Source organism: Arvicanthis niloticus, chromosome 6 (assembly GCF_011762505.2).
Source record: "Arvicanthis niloticus isolate mArvNil1 chromosome 6, mArvNil1.pat.X, whole genome shotgun sequence".
In the NCBI taxonomy this organism is placed as follows: domain Eukaryota; kingdom Metazoa; phylum Chordata; class Mammalia; order Rodentia; family Muridae; genus Arvicanthis; species Arvicanthis niloticus.
In genome coordinates this window covers 45,347,144-45,370,353 of record NC_047663.1, presented here as the reverse complement: position 1 = coordinate 45,370,353, position 23,210 = coordinate 45,347,144, and the positions used below count along the sequence as shown (strand labels likewise).

At 50.2% G+C, this 23,210-nt stretch overlaps 1 protein-coding gene across 6 annotated transcripts in view; it reads right to left on the bottom strand.

The window, feature by feature from the left end:
• Abr (ABR activator of RhoGEF and GTPase) overlaps nucleotides 1-23,210 on the bottom strand; it is a 198,132-nt gene that overhangs the window by 15,007 nt on the left and 159,915 nt on the right. For 5 of the 6 annotated variants that reach the window (XM_034504804.2, XM_076936284.1, XM_034504805.1 and 2 more), the window contains 2 exons: nucleotides 21,584-21,681; nucleotides 21,081-21,212 (listed from right to left, as the gene is read on the bottom strand). In XM_034504804.2, coding sequence (XP_034360695.2) covers nucleotides 21,081-21,212; nucleotides 21,584-21,681 — 230 coding nt within the window. Of the gene's footprint in view, nucleotides 1-4,881; nucleotides 5,318-21,080; nucleotides 21,213-21,583; nucleotides 21,682-23,210 lie in introns of those variants that run through there. The other variant, XM_034504808.2, reaches the window with a different exon arrangement.

Below are 23,210 nucleotides of genomic sequence, written 5' to 3'. Positions count from 1 at the left end.
AGCCCCCCCCCCCCCCCCCATAAAACCTCCAGCCAAGCCTTCCAACCATTCCTCTTTAATATATTACCCCATTTTCTTTTCTTTATAAATCACCCAGCCTAGAATGACCCTACTTATTGACTGACTTTTTTAGATCAGGCCTCCCTGCCTGGGCCCCTCCATATCCCTTGGCCCAGAACATAGGAGGTACAGCAGAGGTTTATTCAAGGTCTTACAGCAAGTTAAATCGTCTTTCCAGGACTGAACAAATGAAGTCCCTCAGCTCCTACCAGCCTAGAGCCCTTTCTTCTCTAGAAACCTGTGTCACGAGTCTGGGGTACTCCCAGGAGGCTTCCTGGAGGGCAGACACAACACTCAAGCACCTGATAGGAATGGGCACTGTTGGTGACACTGCACCGGCTGTATGTATTTGATACGCCGACTGTAGTAAGGGTCACTGTCCAGGATAGAGACGCTTCTAGGTTCTGTCTCAGGGCATGTTTCAAGTTAAGCCAGGGCCCCTCCCAACCAACCCCCTGCAGAAGCCCAGGAACAGGTCTTATGGCACTCCGGTGGGTCCAAGGACAAAACAGATGGTTTAAAGATCCTAGAATCCAAAGACGGGCAGTGGCTTTCTTCTGAGCATTGGGCAGGTCCCAGGAGCAGGGGGCTGCGATTGTGTGTCCACTAGGTAGTTGACAGAACAAAACTGCCTCTTTCCTGTCCCCAGCATGCTGTGACAGAAGAAAGGAAGACAAATAGTCCCTTGCCAACTCAGCAGAGGGAGTACTTGGCAGAGGGCTGAATCCTTGCACAAGAGTGCCCTTTACCAACAATGTGGCAACACCCCCAGACAGCACCTATAGATGTTTCTGAGATCCTTCTTAAAGCCCTCCATAGCTCTGACCTCCTGAGTATGGGGCATCACTATCCTGGATGCTACTACAGCCCTGGGTGCCAGTTCTGGCCTTTGAGGAATCAGTTAGGTTGGCAGGCTCAGCAATCTCTGGTCCAAGGCCATCTAAATGTAGGGCACTAAGCCCAACCAGGCCAACTGGTCAACCTGTGTATGGGATCAGAGATGTTGGAGGGAACCATAGTGGCCAGGCACTTATGTCATACAGTTCCCAGAGCTAAGATATCCCAGGTACCAAAAATCTGACAAGTTCCCCTGAACAAGGACTCCCACCTTTGGGTGCATGGATCCTGTGAAACAGCATATTGTATACAGGGTGACTCTACACCTGGGTGGGGCTACATAACATCAAATATGCAGAGTCAAGGACTCCTGCTTTGGGGAGGCAGCTCAGTGGAAAGATGGGAGAAGTGGAGTTGAAAGATTATTCACATGGTCCCAGAAGTCAGGGTTTCTCCCGGAGGTGCAAGTGCAGCGCTGTGTGAATACAAAAACCCTCCTTCCTACCTGCTGGTGTGACCATGGTCCTGTCCACAGAGGTCTAGAAGGAGGGTTGTGGCAGGAGTCTCTAGTCCTTGGGGGGAGTGCTCTTGTTCTTTTGTCTACTGTGAAGGAATGCTACAGGGATGTGTTTGGGTCCATGAATGGTGGAGGCATACAATGCAAGTTTCTTCCCTTTGCTAATAAGGACTCAGGGAAGATGGCAGCAGGGTAGAGCATCAGACAGCCACAGCCAGGGCATTTCTAGTGCAGAAGCTTCTACTATCTTTTCTCCTTTCTCAGAAAGGGTCTTACTATGTAGCTTATTATGTAGCTCAGGCTAGATTCAAACATGTGGTGGTCTTGCTGTCTCAGCCTTGAAAACTAGAATTATAGGCTTGTGCCACCACACACAGCATTAAGGTCTTTTTTGATGTTCAGAGCCATAATAAATCAATGAGCCCAGGACACATGTGTATCTTATACCCAGTACCCAAGCCCTCAATGGCAGGAACAGTCGGTAAATGGCCAAGTAAATGTGTTGGGATGTACATATTGTATGCAAACCTCTGTTGGAAATATCTGTCGAGCTAAATGACCCTCCAGAGGGGGTGAGGAGCTGCTCTGCAAGACCAATCAAGGTGACAATGGAACCCTCTTCTATTGTCCTCCTAGGCTCTAAGGGCCCCCAGACAAGTGACCTCAAGGCACCCCACATCTCATCCTTTCTCAGGTACCACCTCTGACCCTTTATGCAAGCAGGGTGAGGTAATGGCCACCACAGGGCAGGTACATTTAGCAACATCAGCCTCCGTCTTGTCAAGAGAAGCTCTTTGAAAGCCCGGACTTCTCAGGCCCACACAACCATTCTTTGAGGCAAAGATAAAGGCCCAGAAGCTTTCCCTAGCTCCCTTGTTTCTTCGTTCGGCCTGAATCTCCACTTCTGGACAGCATCTGGCCTGGTCTGAATGAGACGCATCTTTGTCTTGGGGTGCAGAGAAACAGTAAGAGTCTTGATTTCCTCACTAGACAAATGTCTCTGGCCTGGCCTTGCTTTGGGCCTCTTACTTCGCCTCTATGATTCCCACAAGGGGCCCTATTAAAAACTTCGGCTGTTCCAGGATTAGGAATGGAATTCTTCCTTCAATTCCCTTCCCCTCACAGGTTCAAACAAAGAATTTAGACCCAGGCAGGATAGGAAGAAGGGTAACTCACCCCCCCCCCCCAGCTTACTCTACTTGAATATGATTGGAGAAGGGGTGGGGGTGGGGGAGAGAAGAAGGCAAATTGAAATGCAAGTTAAATACTGCACACCCTGGCAGAACCCACAAAGCCAAATGCCACGTGTGTCCCCTGCTAAATGCTTGCACAACAAACCAACTGCCAAGCCAGGGCCTAGAATGAGGCTTCAGGCTCAGAACTGATCGCAGGGACAAAAGTAACCTATTCCAGCCCTGCACCTCCGCCTCTGTTCCTCCAGCAAACAGGTTTCACACCATTTCAAAAGCTCCATTTTAATACCAGGACCTTTCTAGAGAACACTCTTCAGCCCCAGTGTGAGGTCCCAGATGAGTCACCCCTCTTCTGCCTTTTAATGGCTTTGGTTAGAGGGCAACAGGAAGGCCACAGGTATCCCGGCATTCATGACATCAAATCCTTAAGGTACAGTTATCGAGCTAATAAGGTGGTCCCTCCTGCCAGACTGGGCAGAACATGTCCCTCACCACACCTAAAGTCCTACCTAATCTCAGCACCCATAGCCGCTTTGAAATAAGTAGGCTGCAGGAGGAAGGGAAGAACAGGCCTCGCCCCCACTTTCTGGCCTATGCAGTGAGGCAGGCCCAGGAGGGTGATGTCCCTCTGTCACCTGCAGGGTCCATGACACGAACACACTTTATCACACAGCATGTGCTAGGGGACTGAATCACCAACTACAGAGCACAGCCCTGCACCACAGCCACTGCAGTTGCATTGATGCCAACACGCTCAGCAGTCCAGCACCTGGCTGGCCCGCTACCCTCAGCCAGAGATCACATGAGAAGCAGAAACTGTTAGATACCACTGAAAGTCAAGCCAGCCAATGAGTTCCTAAAGAGGCTCTGTTTTGCCAGCCACAAATGAAAGGAGAACTAAAGTGTGGGTTTCAAGGTTTAGAATTTTAACCCTACCTGCCTGGTACCCAGGGTGGCAGGTAGGCTGTACAACTCTGGCTAGTTTTAGGTCAGGAACCTGCTATGGCAGTTTCTTGCCAACCTTGAGGTTTGGGAATGATGTGTTCTGGGCTGGTGTCTGCTGGCCTCAGCAAGACCCAGGAGAGGGGATGGGGATGGCTCCAAGCTGCCTGCAACAAATAGCTGCCTCAGCATAGAGGGGCTCTGGTAAGTGCCAGGGCCAGTAGGGTTCTGCCTGCTTGGTCCCCAGGGAGACTGAAGGTGACACAGGGGCCCAAGCAGGATAGTTCAAGTTGCTTCCCTACCCAGCACTTTCCAGGACTGATGTCACCTCTACAGGGTCAACTATGCCTCACTAGCCAAAGATCAAACCAAACAGGAGCCAATGGGCCCAAGAGTACCCTACCCCTATTAGCATGTGCTGGCTGGCACAGATCTTGGCCAAGGGTCTTCCTCTGAGCTTCAGGGAGACTTGTCACAGACTCCATGTCAGCCAGGATCAGCACCCTGTAACAACTCAGGCAGTTGATCTGATCTGTGGCATTATCAAGCACTTACTGTGTGTTAAGCACTGGGTCTGGCTTTTCCTTGGCTGCCTGATGCCAGGACCTAAAGCAGCTCCAAGGCAGCCTTCCCAGATGTAGGACAGTCAGCTTTAATCTCAGACTTTGATCCCAACTCAGGTCTGGGGCTGCAGGCAGCTTGCCCTGGCATAGCTTGGTCAGGAACCCCCTGGCATGCTGTGTGAGTTGTTGGATGCCCAGTTGGCATTAGTCCAGTAGTTGTCTGGGTGGTCCCTGAAGAAGCAGTCTACAGCCCCCAGACTTAGCACGTTATTCCCTCTCTGCTACCAGTTCTTCCTCCCAGGTGGCAACGATCCTTTCAGCTTGCACAAATAAAGCTTATATGGTAGACCATGTTGAGGAGCTCCTCAGCAAAGGGATAGAGAACTGATATCCACAAAAGATGGCTGGGGTAGCCTGTGCTGGGCTGTTGGGTGGACAATGAGATCCAGTGAGGCTGCCTATCTACGTCTATTTCTGCCAGTTTATATTCAGAAGGAAGCCAAGCAGAGTCCACTTGCACAGGAGACAAACCTCTTTCTGCTAAGCCAGGGACAGATGCAGAAAAGGCATCCAGGGTTAGGGTGGGGGCTGCCACTAGCATTCATCACTAAGTTCAAGCCACTTAAAGCATAACCATATTCCACCCTCTGTCTTGGGACTTCTGGGATCCAGCTGGAGCAGTAATGTAGAGGTAGACAGAGTCCCCAGAAGCCCTAGACCTCCCGCAGCCACTCTAATCCTCCACCACCCAACCTGCCCCTGCTAGCACCTTGTGGCGAAGCAGCTTACTGCGCACTCGGCCCCAGAGTCTGGCGCCAGTATTGGGCATTCGCTTGCTCCCTGGCTCCTCCAACTGATCCAGGCAGCAGTGCTCCAGCGATTCACACACTGCTTTCAGGCTGCAGTCCGGCTGAGGCAGGATGTCCGTCATGCCAGCGGCCAGCCTGCCGAACCAGATCCAGGCAGAAAGGCGGAGAGGCGCACAGCTCTGGAGAGAGCTGCTGTCTGTGCCCAAGTGCTTAGCCGGACTGTTAGTGGAGCAGTCCCAAAGCAGCGGGTGTGGGCCTCCGGTTTCTCCTCCCCTCCCTCTGCGTCTTCCTCCTTCTCCTCCTTCCCCCTCCCTGGAGACTGCAGCCGGGAAGCAGCAGAGTCTGAGGCACCACTAGGGCCCGGTGCCTTCCGGCAGGCAGCCTGCAGCCTTCTCCTGTGAGCTGCAGATCCTGGGACACATAGCGTGAACTGGGAGAGCACCACAGGCGGCTGCAGGCAGTGCGCACATTACCGCCCCACTTAAGGAAGTGACTCAAAAAGGGCTCTGGAGCTGCCCCCTCCAAAACCATGCAGGCCCGGTGTTTAACTCTTGGCAAGCTGGGGCTTCTCCTCACCCACCCTCTATCTCTCTTTCTAGTCTCTACTAAATAAAGTTTGTCAGGAAGCTAAACATTACTTTTAACTCCTTCACCACCAGGCTGTTCCTGGCACTTGGGTAGTATCAAGGAGGCTTGAGGCCAAGCCGGTGGCAACTTCAGGGGCCACTGTTTTGGGTAAAAGCTGCATCTGGCCATGAAGAGCTGCCCATCTCCTTTGCAAAGGCCTGCTTTGGAGTTCCACTTTCCGACCCACTCAATTCCTACCCTAAGGCATGTTCCTCAGTCCCAACTTGGTGGCAGGGCCAGCCACTTGTTTATGCTCACAAGTTTCCTATGACAAATGTACAGAATAAAGAGGCAGCATCTCTGGCTGCCCCATGTGATGCTCACCAAGGACTTTGTGAAAGCAAATGTGACTCTGGTCAAGGATGTCTGACATGGAGGTGCTCCCCCACTAACATGGAGGTGCTCCCCCACTGCTGTTTGCAGCTGTAGCCCTGGACACCTCACCAACAAAGACTTTTGCTATAAGGGGCAGAGGGTGTCCAACAGCACAGGAGCAACCGCAGTACCTTGGAAGAAAACTCGTAAGTGCTTGGGGTTTGTTGTTGTTCTTTGTTTATGTCTGAGCAGGTAGATCTCTGAGTTTGAGGCCAGCATGGTCTCTTAATGTAGCACTGGCTATGTAGACCATGCTGGCCTCAAACTCAGAGATCTACCTGCTTTGGCCTCCCTAAACGGTGTGTGGCATCATGCCCAGCAAGCTCTTGTTGTAACTGAAGAATGAGAAGTGAATCCTTTCTCAAGCTAACCATGCAACTTAAAGAGTGTGATACTTAGAGACAAGAGAAAAGCTAGAATGCAAAAAACCTACATGGCTAGGGTATATGCAACCCAGTTATCCTGGACATCCCACCACTGCAAAGCTGGGCATATATAGGAAGCAAACCAGGTCTGCACAGTGCCAACCATGAGCCAAGTACCCCGCGCAGGGCTTTCGATACTGCACTTACTGAAAAATGCAGGTCATTTTTCCATTTCAGAGTTGGGAGAACCGGAGCTCACAGAGAAGTAGCTTTCTGGCCTGAGGTCACACAGCTGCAGCTCAGAAGGGGCAGTGAGAGCCCTTCACAGCCCCTGTGGGTCAGTCACAGTCACTGCCTGGCCAAGTGTGGACAGTTCTCAGGATTCAGGGGAAAGTGAAGGACTTGGGTATAGCAATCAGTCCTGGCCCTCTGAATACCCCTGCTGGGTCTCAACCAGTGACAGTCCTTGACGTTTTCTGTTTCTGCCTCTGGTACCTTTCTGGGAAAGGAACAGTTTCACTGCAGGGCCAGCCAAGAACTAAGAAGATAAAGACTGCTATTCTGAGTGGTCAGCACCACACTGACCCTCTCTTCTCTCTGTATGGACTAAAAAACGTCCCTCTAACCATATGAAGAACAAAGGCTCCCACTTCACATCTGGGGAAACGGAGTCACTAGAGAAGACTGAGGTTAGTGCAGGGCCTCTGCCCTCCTCACTTAGAAGGAATGATACTTGGAGCCATGAGGAGGGACTGGTTAAGTGCCTGACCCTAGAGTAGGGGCTGAGGAATCAGATGAACCAAAAGCCAGTGTTGACAAACTGCCAGCCTAGAGTAGGCAGGGAGGAAATGGAACTTAACTGTAGATAAAGAAGCAGAAGAGCCTTTGTGGACCTACTATGTAGCATATGAGGACAGAAGTGTCCTCTCTCCGTTTTCAAGAAACCCAGGGTTATACTACCAGGACAGTGAGGATGAGATGTCATACAAGTGGAGAGAAAGATCAATTTTAGCTGGAGGGAATGAGGGATGCTTTGTGGAGCTGAGGCACTATAAGCACGGGTAAAGTCATTCCATCCCTCCCACAGGTCCCTGCTTTGTTCAGCATCCCTTCTCCAAGGTACAATGGCTGGTTGTGTAACTAGCTGAGAAGGCACCAACCGAACTGCTCACCTCATTCACCCGATGCAGACACACAGCTGGTATCTGGTGCTGGCTGGTTAACTTCAGAACAGCTAACACTGACTTCCTAAGGTTCTCTTTCCTCTAGCTGGGTCACATGACACAGAGTGCAGTCTGGGGAACAGTGTACTGCTCCCCACCACTGGTGTGTGGGAGAAAGAGGGCAGGATAAATCCTGTTCCCAAAGTCCTACACTTGTCTGTCTAAAGAACCCCAGGCTCAACACTTGTCTGGGTAAAGCAAGCTCAGATTGGATGAGCATTGGCCAGCTGGTCTCCATGGTGATCAACGTGCTTAGCAGATGGATGATTGAGTTGGGAAGCTCTTCCCCAGACATTCAGCTTTCCTTTCCTCCTCAAGGACTGGAGCCTTCCTCCGGGGAACAGCACAGATTTGCCTTCCTGAAACCTGTGGCCTAGCAGCAGGGTAGAGGAAGAGCTTTGCAAAATGATGTCCCAGCAAGTTCCTCAAAAGCAGTAGTCTGAACAGTGTGGTCTCTGCAGACAATCAGGTGGTCCTCATCTCTGCTCTAGCTAGGCAAGGCTCACACCAGCCTGGCCACCCAGGAAGTAATCACATCCCCTCCTGCTGTGCCCTCCCTATCCATTCAGCCACACCTGGCCAAGCCGCCTCTGAGGACACACAGGGCCCCTGTGTCTGGATAAACAGAGCCTGGGTGGTAAGGCCCTCACAAATGACCAGATGTCACTGCCTTTGGAATTAAAAACATCTCTGGTGGACAGTCACATTCTCCCTCATTCCTTCCCTTGGCTCTTGGCCAAAGCAAAGAGTAGCTGTCCCGGGGGGGGGGGGGGGGGGGAAGGTGGGTAGGTCCCTGGCTATATGTAGAGAGGGAGACCCCTCTAATCAGCACAGATGTGACTGAGGCACAACTGGGTTAAGTGGTCGGCAGTGGCATTTCTGAGGGAAAAGAAGTCAACGGGGATAATGCCCAGCCTGAAACACTGGCTGGGACTCCCACAGAGACGCAGGGTCTCCCACAGCATTACCCTGCCAAGAGTTATATGCCAAGGATAGCTTCAGGCAAGCTCCCGCGTCCCCCATGAACACAGGAGGATGGTTCTTTCTCAGAACCTCAGAATGTGGAGGCTGCCTCTCTACAGTAACCTGCTTTCTCAGAACAACTTTCATCTCCCCTCAGCCCTGACTCCAATCCTTGCCTTTGTCTTATAGATCAGATGCCAGCTTCCCCTACTCAAGAGTGTGTGTGTGTGGGTGAGCTCCCCCAAGTAGACTACTCTGAGAATCCTAGGTAGAACACAGGAGCCTGGGGGGAACAAGTGGGGGAGGGGGGAGGGAGCCTCTGAATCTCAGAAGAGAGCAGCATGGCAGAGGACCAAAGGAACTGGAAGGCAGATGCTGATGGAGGCGAGACAGGCTGAGATTACTGTACAGAAGAGGACTGAAGACAAGCACTGGGGCCACAGAGACCAGGTCTATGAAGAGGCCATGCCAGTGTGTGTGTGGGGGGTGTGACAAGGCATATCATAAGGGAAAACAGGGGGGACCAGGAGAGGGTCCTGGCCTCTCAACATGTTTTGCTGGCCCTACATTCCTGTGTGCTTTTATCTTGATAGGTATCCATCTGTGCTGGATGGCTTTATGTCAACTTGATACAAGCTAAAGTCACTTGAGGAGAGGGAACCTCAATTGGGAAAATACCTCCATAAGATCCAGCTACAGGCAAACCTGTAGAGCATTTTCTTAATTAGTGATTGATGGGGCGGGGCCCAGCCTATTAAGGGTAGTACATCCCTGGGCTGGAGGTCCTGGGCTCTATAGCTGAGCAAGCCATGATGAGCAAGCCAGAAAGCAGCACCCTCCATGGTCTCTGTACCAGCTCCTGCCTCCAAGTTCCTGCCCTGTGTGAGTTCCTGTCCTGACTTCCTTTAATGATGAACAGTGATTTGAAAGTGTATGCCAAATAAACCCTCTGCTTCCCAAATTGTTTTTGGTCATGGTGTTTTATCACAGCGATAAGTAACCCTAACTAAGACACCATCCTAGTTAAACACACATACTGATAGTAAGTCCTCAGTATCTTCTCTGTTCAGGCCTTCGCTAGGCCCAGCAATGGGAACTCCTAGCTCAAAATCAACAGGAGCCAGTAACAGAGCTAAGCTAAGAAGCTACCTTTTGGCTCATTTACTCACTCACTCACCACTGAATAGATGCCAACTACCTGCTGGGCGGCCTTCTTAGAGCTCAAAGCAGAAATCAGCCTAACAGCAACCTGCCCCCTCCCCAATGAATACCCCCTGCCCTGACACAATAGACGCAATCAGAGCTCTGTAGGGAGTCTGCTCCCCTCCCAGGCTCCAAAGGTCCTCAAGAGCCCTTCTTATGCCTGATAAACATCCATGTAAGGGGTTGTAGCAGTTTCAGCTCAACTCTTTGTTCCTAAGCTGGTATGGGTAATTATAGATGTCCAGGGTAAAGGGGTTGGGAGCAGGTACCAGGATGGGCCCAAGTTTAAATACACACTGTAGTTAAGATGAAAAACCTACCCAGCCCACCCAAGGTGGCCTGCCCTCCTGCCGTCTCCTCAGAAGCCTGTACTGGTTCCTGGTTTGTGGATGATCCAAAACACTGATTCCCATGCAGGCCCTCTTCACTCTGCCTTACCACCTCAGGTGGCTGTTCCCAGGGTTCCCAGTGGCTGTTGGTGGACAGGAGAGGCTGAAATAGCCTAAGAGCTTATGTGCTGTAGAAAGACTGGATGGACAGCATGTTCCTGGCAATCCCTTGTGTTTCTCACGGCACATTTGGCCGTGGAAAGGGTGGAAAATCCGCTTGAGCCTTTGGGAACATTTGGATCATTCAGAACTAAATCCACCCAGGGACAGGGTGGGAAAACCACTTACTTTATCCCTACATACCCACTTACTCCATCCTGACTCCAGGACAGGACACAGGCAGCAGCCAGAAGCATGCAAAGACAAGTCCCCCCCCTTCCCCCCAGGCCACTTGCCTGCTCCTTGTCAGTGGTAGAGGACTCCAGAGGTGTGCTTTGGACACATGGGGCCTCCCAGGCCACACTATAGTAGAGGATATCCTAGAACTAGAGTTACAGACAGTTGTGAGTTACCACATGGGTGTTGGGAACTGAACCCGGATCCTCGGCAAGAGTAGTAAGAGCTCCTAACTGCTGAGCTGCCTCCAGGCATCAAATGAAATTTTGTGCTTCAGTCCCCCTACCTCCCAATCAAATAAAAAAGTAAGCATAGTGGTGAGTCTGGCTGAGACCAGACAGGGAACCCATGGCTCTGTCCTCTAGTCCTCACCCATCTCAGGGCCATGCTTATCCCTGCTGCAACTTCCCAAGCTCCACAGGCTGATCCAGAGGCCCCAGGTCTCCCTTCCAGTGTCTATGGTTGTAAGGGACAGGCCCTTAACAGAGATGACTCCATATTTGTAATAGGAAAGAAAACAAGTTTGAAGTGAAGTTGTTTTAAAGTGCTGTGATAACCAGAAGTTGTTTTTATAATTAAAAATTGTTTTGAAAAATAAGTTGTTTTGAATAAGTGTGATAACCAGCTGTAATGAAATCATAGCCCCACAGATAGCCAGACACATCTGGTTATCTGCCGTACGTCAGAATTAACCCTAATTCAAGCATAAAAAAGAAGCCCTTGGCCGGAGCACTTCATCACACTGGTAGCCATGACTGGCTAGTGTGATCCTCCGTCCAGGTCTCCTCTGTAGCCGAGAGACTGAGCACTCCGCACCCGATCATCAAGCTGAGAGACCGAGCACTCCGCTGCACCCGATCATCAAAGCAGCAGCCGAGAGACCAACGCTCCTATCTTCGTGATCAAGCACTCTCTGGACGTGAGCTGCTGGAAACTACAGTCATAAGGACTCAGGTCATATAACTCACAAATAATAATGTACTCACTGCTATGTTTACTTCTTTGGTAATTACCAACTTATTATTTGTATACTGACATTGATAGAGTCAATGCATAGGAAATGTGGCAATACCTCCTTGTTACAATAGCTTTGGCATTGGTGATACTATATTGTTTGCTGTGCATTATTAAAGAGCAATTAAATATCAAACCTCTGTCTCTGGTGTACTCTCTCCCCTCTCGTGAAACTGACTATCTCACATTCAATCCTGTATACGATTCCTGAGTGGAGAGGACTTATCGCTCCTCTCCCCACGGGGACCCTAAAACCTTATCACAACCTGCTCAGGACAGATAACATACTGGGCTCTCGACAATGGTCCAAAGCTGAGCAGAGACAACAGTTCTCAGGAAAAATGCAGTTTCCTTTGACAGCAGCTACTGGCCCTCAGTCCCCTCAGGGTAGGGGAGGTGGAGAATTTCAGAGATTGGGAACTTTAATTCCCCTTCTTTTGGGACACAGAATCTCACTCTGTAGCTCTGGCTAGCCTGGGACTCACTATGTAAACCAGACTGGCCTTGAAGTCACAGAGATCTGTTTGCTACGGTCTCCTGAGCACTGGGATAACAGGTCGGCACCACCATGCCCTGCCCAGACGAGGGGCTTTTATTCTTAAGTAGAATATTTGATTCAGAACTCAACTCTTAGCTTCACTTTGAGAAAACTGTAAGTGCCTCTTACCTCCCAGGGTCTTCCAGTGAGCCAACACTTATCCCATCCATTCATTCAGACTGGTGTTTTCTAGGCCATTGTGGACACTCAAGTCACTCTGGGGTCTGCCCTGAAGCTACTGCAGCTCAGCAATTAACTCAAGGTACGGCAGACTGCATGTGGTGCAGGCATGCAACCAGGTATTAAATTTCCCAGCATGAGGACTAGCCCAAGAGCAAGTACAGTATCCACACCCTCATTACTACTGGGAAGGCAGCAGATCCCACTCTATGGATACCTGGTATTGGCACTCAGAGGCAGCCCCAGCTATTACTCGAGAGAATTCCGTGGAATTTATATGAGTCTTTTTCTTAAAGCTTTTGGAACAAATTAAAGTAGGCATCAGAGCAGCTACTTTGATTTCTAGGAAAGCAAAGCAGCAACCCCCACCCCTTGAAGGGCAGGCTCTTCATGTTCATCCAGGATTGAGAAGACATGCTGTGGGAGTTATCCAAGGCTGCTGGCACCAAACCTGTCTTCTGCCTCTGAGCCTCAGGGCCTGGAAGCCAGAGCTGAGAGGATAGCATCCTTCTCAGAGTTTGTGAGGGTATTCTCAGGGCCTAAAGGGAGCAGGTAGCAAGATGCTTTCTGGATTGGCTTCCCAGTGTGTCTCCTACCTTCAGCGTGGGATAGAGGAGAGGCATCAAGCCTGCATGCCAAGATGGAATTCCCAAATACAGAGGAACAGGGAGGAAGGGGGCTTCCACCTACTTCCTGTCAAATGCATCTTGTCTTTCCTGTCTCCAGGATACACTGGTAGGGTCCAGGTTCCCCAAATCAGGAACACCTGGGCAATAGAGGCAGCTCAGCTGATGCTTGCATTCTCACAGGTCTTCCGGTGCCCCAAGACAAATGTGCCTCTGCTTACTCTCCATGCTTGGCATCAGGACCAGCCTTGAGTGACAGTAGCCAAGTGTGGTATGGTAGCACACGCTTTTAATCTTGGCAGAGGCAGAGGCAGAGGCAGAGGGGCAGAGGGGCAGAGGGGCAGAGGGGCAGAGGGGCAGAGGGGCAGAGGGGCAGAGGGGCAGAGGGGCAGAGGGGCAGAGGGGCAGAGGGGCAGAGGGGCAGAGGGGCAGAGGGGCAGAGGGGCAGAGGGGCAGAGGGGCAGAGGGGCAGAGGGGCAGAGGGGCAGAGGGGCAGAGGGGCAGAGGGGCAGAGGGGCAGAGGCAGAGGCAGAGAGGCAGAGGCAGAGGCAGAGGCAGAGGCAGAGGCAGAGGCAGAGGCAGAGGCAGAGGCAGAGGCAGAGGCAGAGGCAGAGGCAGAGGCAGAGGCAGAGGCAGAGGCAGAGGCAGAGGCAGAGGCAGAGGCAGAGGCAGAGGCAGAGGCAGAGGCAGAGGCAGAGGCAGAGGCAGAGAAATCTCTGTGAGTTCAAGGCTAGCCTGGTCTACAAATGGAGTCCCAGGACAGCTAGGGCTGTTACACAGAAAAACCCTATCTCAAACAAATAAACAAACCGAAACAAAATAAAAACCCTGGATAAACAAGAAAAAGTGACAACAAATACACTGGGAAAGAATCTGCAACAGCTGAAGCAGAATGAACCCCTGGCAGGACAATGGTCCCAGTCCCCTAGACCACCGGAGGAGATGGGGTCTGAGGCAATGAGCAAAACCACACCTGTTCCATAGCCTCCTCTCCCCCATGTGACTCTAGGACATGTGTCAAGTAGTGGTGACCATGGCAAAGAAAAGCACCCCACCTGGGGCAGCGCTGAGAGCAGCTGACTGCAAGGGCCACAAAACATGAACTTGGGGCAGACGTTCATAGACACCAACCTCTGGACAACCATATCTGGCACAGGCTGGAGGTAAGGGGAGTCTATCTTTCAGAGAGGCCACCCCTGTGTTCTAGAGCAGGGAACAGCCAGAGGCTGTGATGTTTACCAGGATGAGGCTTGGAGATAAAAAGGAAAGAAAGGGCCAGGCAGTGGTGGTGGTGCGCCTTTAATCCCAACACTCGGAGGTAGAGGCAGGCAGGTGGATCTCTGTGAGTTCCAGGCCAGCCTGGTCTACAGAGGGAGTTCTCAGATGGCCAAGGCTACACAGAGAAACCCTGCCTGGAAAAACTAAAAAGCAAAAACAAACAAACAAAGAAGTGTGTGTGTGTGTGTGTGTGTGTGACTGGCCAATCCTCCCAACCCCCCACCAACTTCCATTAGTTAAAAACATGCCCTCTACCAGGGAACAGGGACCTGACTGTGGTCACTGAGTTAATAAACAAGGCCCAGTGGACAAACAGGACAAAGAGTCAAGGAGTTCCATTTAACAGCCTTGTCATCTATTCAGAGAAAGACTATAGGTCACCTTGGTCAATGTCCCAGAACCAGGCTACCAGGACAAGAACTGGCCCACAGGACCATTGAGAGAATTAAGTGGGAACGCTGGAGGGTAGGAGGCTGGTGGGGGAAGCCTTCACTCTTGCTCCAGCAGGCTCCTGACCTAGACTCCCCCCAAGCTCTCTCACTCTGCACAGTAATTGAGACCAGAAGCAGCTCTCCTGTAGCTGACAAAGGTCCCTTGTTTCAGGGCTCGTCACAAGGTGCCCTGAGCCAGCTGAGAGCAGATCTAGAAGAGTCCAGCTGCTGTGTGTGGGGCAGGGCCACCTCAGATCCTTCACCACAGCTGTTCTAACTCTATCACCTCAGGACAACAGATCCTGATGTGGCACCCCAGCTCAAACACAAAGGACACTTGCAAGTAGCAGCCTTAGGAGGGGACTTCTTGACAAGGTATACCCAGAATTCCTGGAATGGGGAGCTGAGCCTGCCAGCTTAGAACAAAAGGCCCTCCTCATCCCCCAAGTTTGTTCTAGGCCCTGTCCCAAGAGCCTCATGGACTCTCATCACAACCCAATTTACAGGTAAAGAGACTGAGGCTAGGGCAGATGGAGCAACTCACCCCATTCTCCCAAATAATGAACAGAAGGAGAAAGACAGACCTCTGATCTGTCTGGCCTCAAAGCCCCTTCAAGGTAGGCTGAAGGAGCAAATCCTTTCATGGTTTCTTTACTACATTAGAAGTCCTGTTCTCTTGGGATCTCTGCTCAGTGCTTGTCACTTCAGGGTGCCCAGCAGACAAATGCAGATAAAACATGAATGGATGTGCATGCAGAGCTCTGACCTGCTCTTCCAGGTACATTCCATAACCTGCATCTTACAAGATCGCAGTGAAGAGTGAGAATAATTCCCACTTAACTGATGGAGAAACGAAGCGGCCAAGCGGCCAAGGAACCAGGAATTATTTCTCTGACCCACAGCCCAGGACTCTTCCCACAGTCTCAAGTCACTGGATACCACATTCAATAACTGCCCAAGGGAGGCTGGGCAGGAGAGCTGAGGAAAGAAAGGAAAGGGGCCAGACTGCTCCCTCCCTAGGGGCTGGAAGATCAGAGCCGGCTTAACCACACCAAGCTCCTAGCTGTGACCTGCGGTCACGGGGCTCTGCTGTCTTTTTGCAGCTGGAAGTAAAAAGCATACATGAAGCTAGGAAAGGAGACTCTGAAATCTCCAGCTCCAAAGACTAGGCATTGTCTTTTTTTTTTTTTTCCCACTTAAAACTATAGAGTCTAAAGGTGGAGCAAATATCAATGTCCACAGATGGAAAAATGGATAAACAAAATATGGTATATCCATAATAGTGGAATATTATTGAGCTCTCAAAAGGAAAGTAAGGAAAAGACAAATGGGACATGAATGAACCCTGAAGGCATTATAATAAGTAGTCAAATGCAGAGAGGAGAATGGTGGTTGCCAGAGGCTGGGGGAGGGGAGAAGGCAGTTAGTGTTTAATGGATATAAAGCAGCCAGAGAAGAAGGTAAAATGTTCCAAAGCCGCATGGTAGAGATGGATATGAGAAAACGTGTGGACGGATCCCCACAGGCTGTCCTCTGGTGTGCTCTGGCATGAGCACTCCCTCCTATCCTTCTTTTCCCACAAAACAAATAAGTGTAAAATAATACAGAGAGCTAAGTAGGGCACAGTGGCACATTCCTAGGAGATAGACACAAGATGCAAGAGATCAGAAGTTCAAATCTGGCCTTGACTACAGAGAATCCGAGGCCAGATTAGGCTATGTGAGCTCCTATATGGTGGGGGCAGAGATTTAAGAGTGTTTAAATACTGTCAGATTTGGCGATTTGGGCACTGGAGGTGGAGACTGGCCTTTGTGACTAACTCCATTTATAAGAGCTCTGATCTCTTTAAATGGCCTGGTTATAAAATCACCCTTGCTTGCCTTTTCCCCTTCAGACCCAGCCAGCTTTGACTGGTTAGACCCTGGGAATATGTTAATCAGACAGCAGTTGGGGAGATCACATCTGGAGTCTGGAATGATGTAGTTAGAAATAGACCAGGATAAACATAGAGGAGTCCCCCCTGGGAGCAGGGAAGCAGAGAAAGCTAATGGAGGATGCTTCAGGCTGAGCTGAGCTATGGGCAGGCCAGCAGGAGAGGTAGATAGTGTGGTGGCTGTACAGAAAATCGACAAGTAATGACTCTGAGGATCTGGAAAGAAAGGGGTCAGCTTGCAAGAGAGATGAAACAAGCTGGTAGGGTGTTTCAGTGAATTTCACTGGCAAAGGGCAGTTGCCTTGAAGTCACACACTGTCTCCATTCTACCTATGAATACTGTCATTTACTTGTCCAACCAGCAGCCAATCAAAAGTTTTGCCGACTTTGGATGGAGGTCCCTGAACCACAGACAACATATGTGAAGGCAGGCCTGTCATTCACCTTTGTGGCCTCGGTCTGCTCCTCAAGACAGGAAGGGATGACCTTAAACCCTACAGACCATCTTCTTTTACTCATTCCTTCACCTCCCACCCACTTGCCTGGCTCACAGCCCCTCCTGTTCAGGACAAGCTGGGTGCCTTAATTTCCTGGCCCACTCCCTGCACATTCCTGCTCCTCTGAGCTCACATGAGGGTCCCTCCCCCAAACTCCTGCCTCCTTTCTGCTGATCCAGAGCCTGCCCACTCGCTAAAGTAACAGACCCTTAAGAGAGCAATTACATGCCTGCTACTATATAAACTGATTAAAAGTACTTTAATAATGTGCCTTTAAAATGTATATCTAAAGACTATATACAGGCCTAAACGAGAGTCTATGATACAATGCCATGAAAATAGAGCAAATACACAAAACACACACTATGATTAAGCCTACATAATAGTGTACAAACCCAAGGGGGAGAAAAAGGCACAGAATTACATAATAAAGAGCTGTGGGACTCGATGAGAGAGCTAGTGACTGTCAAGTCTCTTCACAATGACTCCAATTTTTAATACAAACAAATCCTGCTTTGGGGATTAAAGATCCAGCACCCTCAGATCCCTCTGGCCCCACATCCTTCTTGAAGCCTCCCTACCTCCAGCCACATGACCTTCCCTATTAGTTTCCACCACAGTCCTTACCCCGAGCAGTGGGGCCGCTCTGGAGCAATGAGCTCTAGTGCAATGGAGCTTTGGAGTCGGTGGCAGGGGCTAGCTCTAAGTTAGGATGCTGGCTCTCTTGACTTTACCCCTGGACCTTGGACAGGTTATTTGTTCTCACTGCCTCAGTGTGCTTATCTTTGTGACCCTTCCTGCCCACAGGATACTGCGGAGACCCCCTGTGACCATAGCTGAGGGCATCTGTAGTGCTGGGCTCTTAGTATTGTGCTAGCATCTTGTACTGCTCTCTGGTAGCCTGCAGTGGAACACTAGCCCTGCAATCTGACAGGGTACTCTCCACTTCTGGGCACTCACTGCCAAGGCACTGTAAACACCCTCCCCCCAAATGTATAATCTGCCTGGCTCTTTCCCATGCATTCTACGTCTTTCTAGGTGCACTATGCAGAGATGTTTTTTTGTGCCCAGAGGTGACACTACTCCAACCAATGGCAATCTGAGGCTCTCGTTATGCCAGACAGCAGAACACTGCTCCAGCTCCATCACCAGACCATTAACCACACCAAGGTCTTCCACCTGGGCTGCACAACTTCTTGATGAAGGCCTAAGATGCAGAGACACAGCCCCAAGGAGACAGTGTAGCTTTCCCTGCATACTGTCAGCAGAGGCACTTTGGGCTCAGTGTTGCCTTTGAAGCGGGACAAGGAGGTCACCTTTCATGCAGAGCTGTAGCACTATCACATCAGACAGCACTTGGGTATGAGCTTCTAAGAGCACAAGTACTGGACACACATGGCAGTGCCCAGTGCTACCATTTGTCTGCACTGAATATGACACACAGCCCAGCCTCCAGCTCCAGATGCTCCGCTACACATCATGGCTACAAGAGAGCAAACCCATGATAGAAGCAAATGCCTAGAGTTCAGACAAGGGTCCCCTCACTGATCCCCAGCTGGTCTGAGTGGAGGGATTTCTCTCCCTCTTCCCATCAAGCATTCCTTAGGTTCTACCTCCTCTCCCACCAAGCTCTCAGGACTGACCCACTGAAGGGAAGCAACCCGGGTTCCAGAGTTAGGTGGAACGCTAGACACCTTAACATGTGGCAGCTATGAGAACAGGCTGTCCTACGACTCTGTGGGGCCTGGCCATGTGGGACTGTCCAGTGCAGACTATCCATCCAGTGGATATCTCAGTGGCTCTGAGGTTGCTACAGTGCAAGACTGTAAGAGCCACAATACCCCCTCCCCACTGCACAGGAGATGGTGAGGTGAATCCATGACTCAGAGCCCAGCATTGTGCTCAGGAGGCTGAGAGCTAGAGATCTTCAAAGGCCTCCTGAGGCCCTGGGCTCTGAGCTGCCCACTCACTGGCCTGGTCAGCTGGCAGCAGGAACGTTTGTGTTTCTTTTAATATCAACTCCCAGGCATCTAACATTCTTCGAAGCTAAAACCAGAAACATTTTCCTTAGCAGAATGTGCTTTCGGCTTTGCCAAATACAACCTGGCAGCCTCCCCTCCCCCGCGACCTCCATCTGCTCCTGTCTCCAAGAGTCGATGATTTATGGTGTTTCCTCTGGCCCTGAGCAGCACAGTGAGAGCAGAAGGATCGGGGCTGCCATCCAGTGGGGGACTCCTGGCCCTAGTATCTGAGTGGAGAGGGGCTATGGGCCTCAGTACTCACTGAGCTGACTGCCCTGGTCATTCTTCTATTTTACAGCCATCAATGGCCCAGGCATTGGCAGCTTCTTACATCTCTTGGCTGTATGTCTGCTAAGGCTGGCCAGGCCAGCCTGGAACTCATCTCCTGCCTGTTGCTTGGGCCTTGCCCAAGGGTTTTGCTACTTAAGAGGACATGTGACAGGAATTGGATTTAGAGAGCTTTATGTCATTCTTATTTCAGAAACAATGGCACATGGTTGCCTAGCAGCACTGTCTCCCTGGCGACAGCACCAAGAAGCAGGGTACAGGTCCCTCAGCATCAGGAAAGCTGTGCTTAAGAACATGAGGCAGATGGCTGGGCCTCTATTGGAGGATACCACCCCTCTATTCAGATACTGAACCCAAGACAGGTGGGGGATGGAGGATACTACCCCACACACCTCCCAGTGGCACCACATAAAACACCAGATATAAAACTTCAACCTCATGTACCAGAGAACAATCATTTTCTGCAAAAAGAACACTAAGATAGCACAATGGTTATGACCACTTAGAGGACCCAGGTTCTGTTTCCAGCACCCACATGGAAGTTCACAACCATCCTTAACTCTAATTTCAGGGGATCTAACACCCTTCTCTGGTTCTGCCCGCACCAGAGCCAGTCAGTCAGTCAGTCAGTCTCTCTCTCTCTCTCTCTCTCTCTCTCTCTCTCTCTCTCTCTCTCTCTGTCTGTCTCTCTCTCTCACACACACAAACACACTGTGAATACACATGTATGCAGGCAAAATCTCCATAAACATAAAATAAAAACAAGTATTAAAAAAAGTGACACTCTGGGGCTGGAGCGATGGCTCAGAGGTTAAGAACACTGGTTGCTCTTTCAGAGGTCCTGAGTTCAATTCCCAGCAACCACATGGTGGCTCACAACCATCTGTAATGGGATCCAGTGCCCTCTTCTGTCTGTGTCTAAAAAGAGCAACAGTGTACTCAACATACATTAAATAAATAAATCTTAAAAAAAAGAAAAAGAAAGAAAAGAGTGACACTCCCTACCCAGGACTAAGATGGTATACCTGTTGGGGTCAAGAGTTAAGAAACCCAGAGCACCCGTGCCTGATGTCCAACCTTGCCATCATCTCCTTTGATGCCATGGTCACAGAATCCACGGACATTGTGTCTTAGGCGTGAGGCCACACAAGGTGCCAGGCAGCAGTGTGAATGGCTCCATGCTAAACATTATCCCTCAAGCTTTCTTGAGAAGATAAGTACATAACAGCCTTCTTCAGAGCTGGCACAAGGCCTCAGAGACGCAAGTACGACTCGAGTCCACACAGACCCTTTTCCTCATTTCCATCTTCTGGGCACCAAGAAACACAACTGAAATACATGCACTCACTGAGGCTCTGACTCTGTTGAGATCCTCCCCTCCCCCCCTCCAAGACAGTGACTCCCATCACAGGTGAGGACAGTACAGGAACTTAGAGCCCAGCAGCCCTGCTGATCCTAAGCCCTTGTGGTAGAATGGCAACTACTGGCAAACATGTGACTCCCTTCTGTCTCACGCCCAGAGCAGACACGACTCATTACAACCATCTACATCTCTTCATGCTTATGACAACCTCAGGATGTTTCCCAACATAGCATCACACAAAAACCACCAACAGACTCAAAGTGACTGTGACAGCAAAGGCAGTTACTCCATGATATCTATCCACGTTGCAGAAACACGGTTGTCTACCTGGGCCAGGTATGGTCACCTGGGGACCCAGGATCTATGGACAGCTGAGACACAGCAAGGAGCCAACTTGGGGGAACTTGTCCTAGCTTTGAGCCAGTCAGAAAAGACCAAACAACGAATGAGAAGAGCTCCTTAACTATACAACCTGGTCCACAGCTCCAGGTCTCACCCTGGCTCCTTACCTGGATCTGCCCCTTGCCCATGATCTTGTCCACAATTTCATTGTTGTCTTTGTTGACCTTGGTCTTGTCGTAGCACTTCTCATAACACAGGATCCTCAGGGACTGTGAACCCTCCAGCTCAATCTCAAACTCCTGGTGAGAGACGGAAGGAACAGAGGCCCTGAGCTTCTGAAGGTGAGACTTGTGGCTTCTCAGCTTCCCAGAAAGTGTGGGTCATGAGTTTGCAAGGCTGAGCTAGGCAGGACCCAGGAGGATCACATCACAAGACAAAGAGGGGCACTGGTACTTTCTGGAGTTCCTGGAGGCCTCTATGTGACTGGTGGAGTGGGGTTGGGGACCTTAGCTGAAACCCCCAGGATTCATCAACCTAAACACTGGTCTGCAGGAGGATGACTAGTGAAAGTAAGGAATTAGGGAGATACAGCTAGTCCAGCCAGTGATGTGGTCACCCTCAGCAGAGCCACGCTCAATGACAAATGGGGAGCCGAGCCTCCTCTACTTACCTCATCCCACTTGGGCTCTGTCGTGTCTCGAAACACCCTGGTTTTGGCTTTGCTGACAAAATAGCCAAAGGAATCCACCTCCAGAGTACAGTAAAGATCTGTAGGGGAAGGACAGACATACCAAGTGAGCCAGGGTACGGGTAGTCAAGGGCTCAGGAAGGAAGGGGGACAGGCTCTGAGGGGCAGAACCTGAGCTTCAGCAACAAGGGTACATGGATCCTATGACATCTCTACTGACTATGCAGGCTGGGCAAATCCCTGGAGCCTCAGCTTCCTGTGTACAAAGCAGACATTAGTGACCACAGGGAGATGCCACAAGTCCAGCGCAGACAATGAGGCTGCAAAGGCCTCGAATATGCATGGCACTGCATTTTTCTCACTATTCTCTGGGTATGCTGTTGGTGTTCTGTAAATTCAGTGTCACACGACCCTTTTGAGCTCCTAACCATCCAGGGACAAACGAGGAGTCCTGCTTCCTGTCTCTGAAGTGCTCACAGCAGGAAAGGCAAACTGTAAGTGACACAACAGCATGGCAGGCACCATGGTGTTGGGGACACCAGGTGGAGGTCTGTTCAACCCAGAAGCAATGCTGACTGACTGAATGGCTGTTTAGGGGCCAATAGCTTGGTATGAAGAGGTAGGAGCCAGGAGCCCTGAGTTTCTGAGCCTGTGTGTTATATTAAGTCATTTCACATCTCTGTGACTCAGTTTCCTCATCTGGCAAACAGTTAGGAACTATAAACTCACTAGACAAGAAGTAGAATTAGAAGTTTAATTGAGGGCTAAAGAGATGGCTCAGGTGTTAGGAGAACTGACTGCTCTTTCAGAGGTCCTGAGTTCAATCCCAGCAACCACATGGTGGCTCACAACATAATGGGATCTGATGCCCTCTTCTAATGTGTCTGAAGAGAGCAACAGTGTACTCATGTACATAAAATAAATAAATAAAATAAATAAGTTTAACTGGAGGTGGGTTTGGTGGTGCACATCTTTAATCCCAGGAAGGCAGAGCCAGGTTAGATCTCTGTAAGTTTGGGGACAGCTTGATCTACATAGAGAGTTCAAGGCCAGTAAGAGCTGCATAGTGTGTCCTTGTCTTTAAAAAAAAAAAAAAAAGTTTAATTGAAATGAGCATTGCTCAGTGGTAAAGCACTTGCCTAGTATATGCAAGGAGTGAGGATTCACCGCAGTACCCCATGCTCTGCACACATACACAATAATATTTAAGCCCACTTTTAGGTCAATAAAAACAAATGTGATTGTCATAAATTTTTTTTGAGGCATGGCACTGTATTCCTTTAATTCCAGTGCTTAGAAGGCAGAAGTAAACAGATCTCTGTGAGTTTGAAGCCAACCTGGTCTACAGAGGAAATTCTAGGACAACAAGGGTTAAATAGAGAGACTCAATTTTGTCTCAAACAAAATTAAAGAGAGAGAAAGGGGGGGGTAGATTATTTTGTGTGTATAAGTGTTTTGCTTGCATGTACATCTGTGCACGAGTGCACCCAGTGCTTGTGGAGACCAGAAGAGAGCGCTGGATCCCTCGAACTGGAGACAGATGGTTGTGACCCACCATGTGGGTGTTGGGAACTGAACCCAGGTCCTCTGCAGGAGCAACAAGCACTCT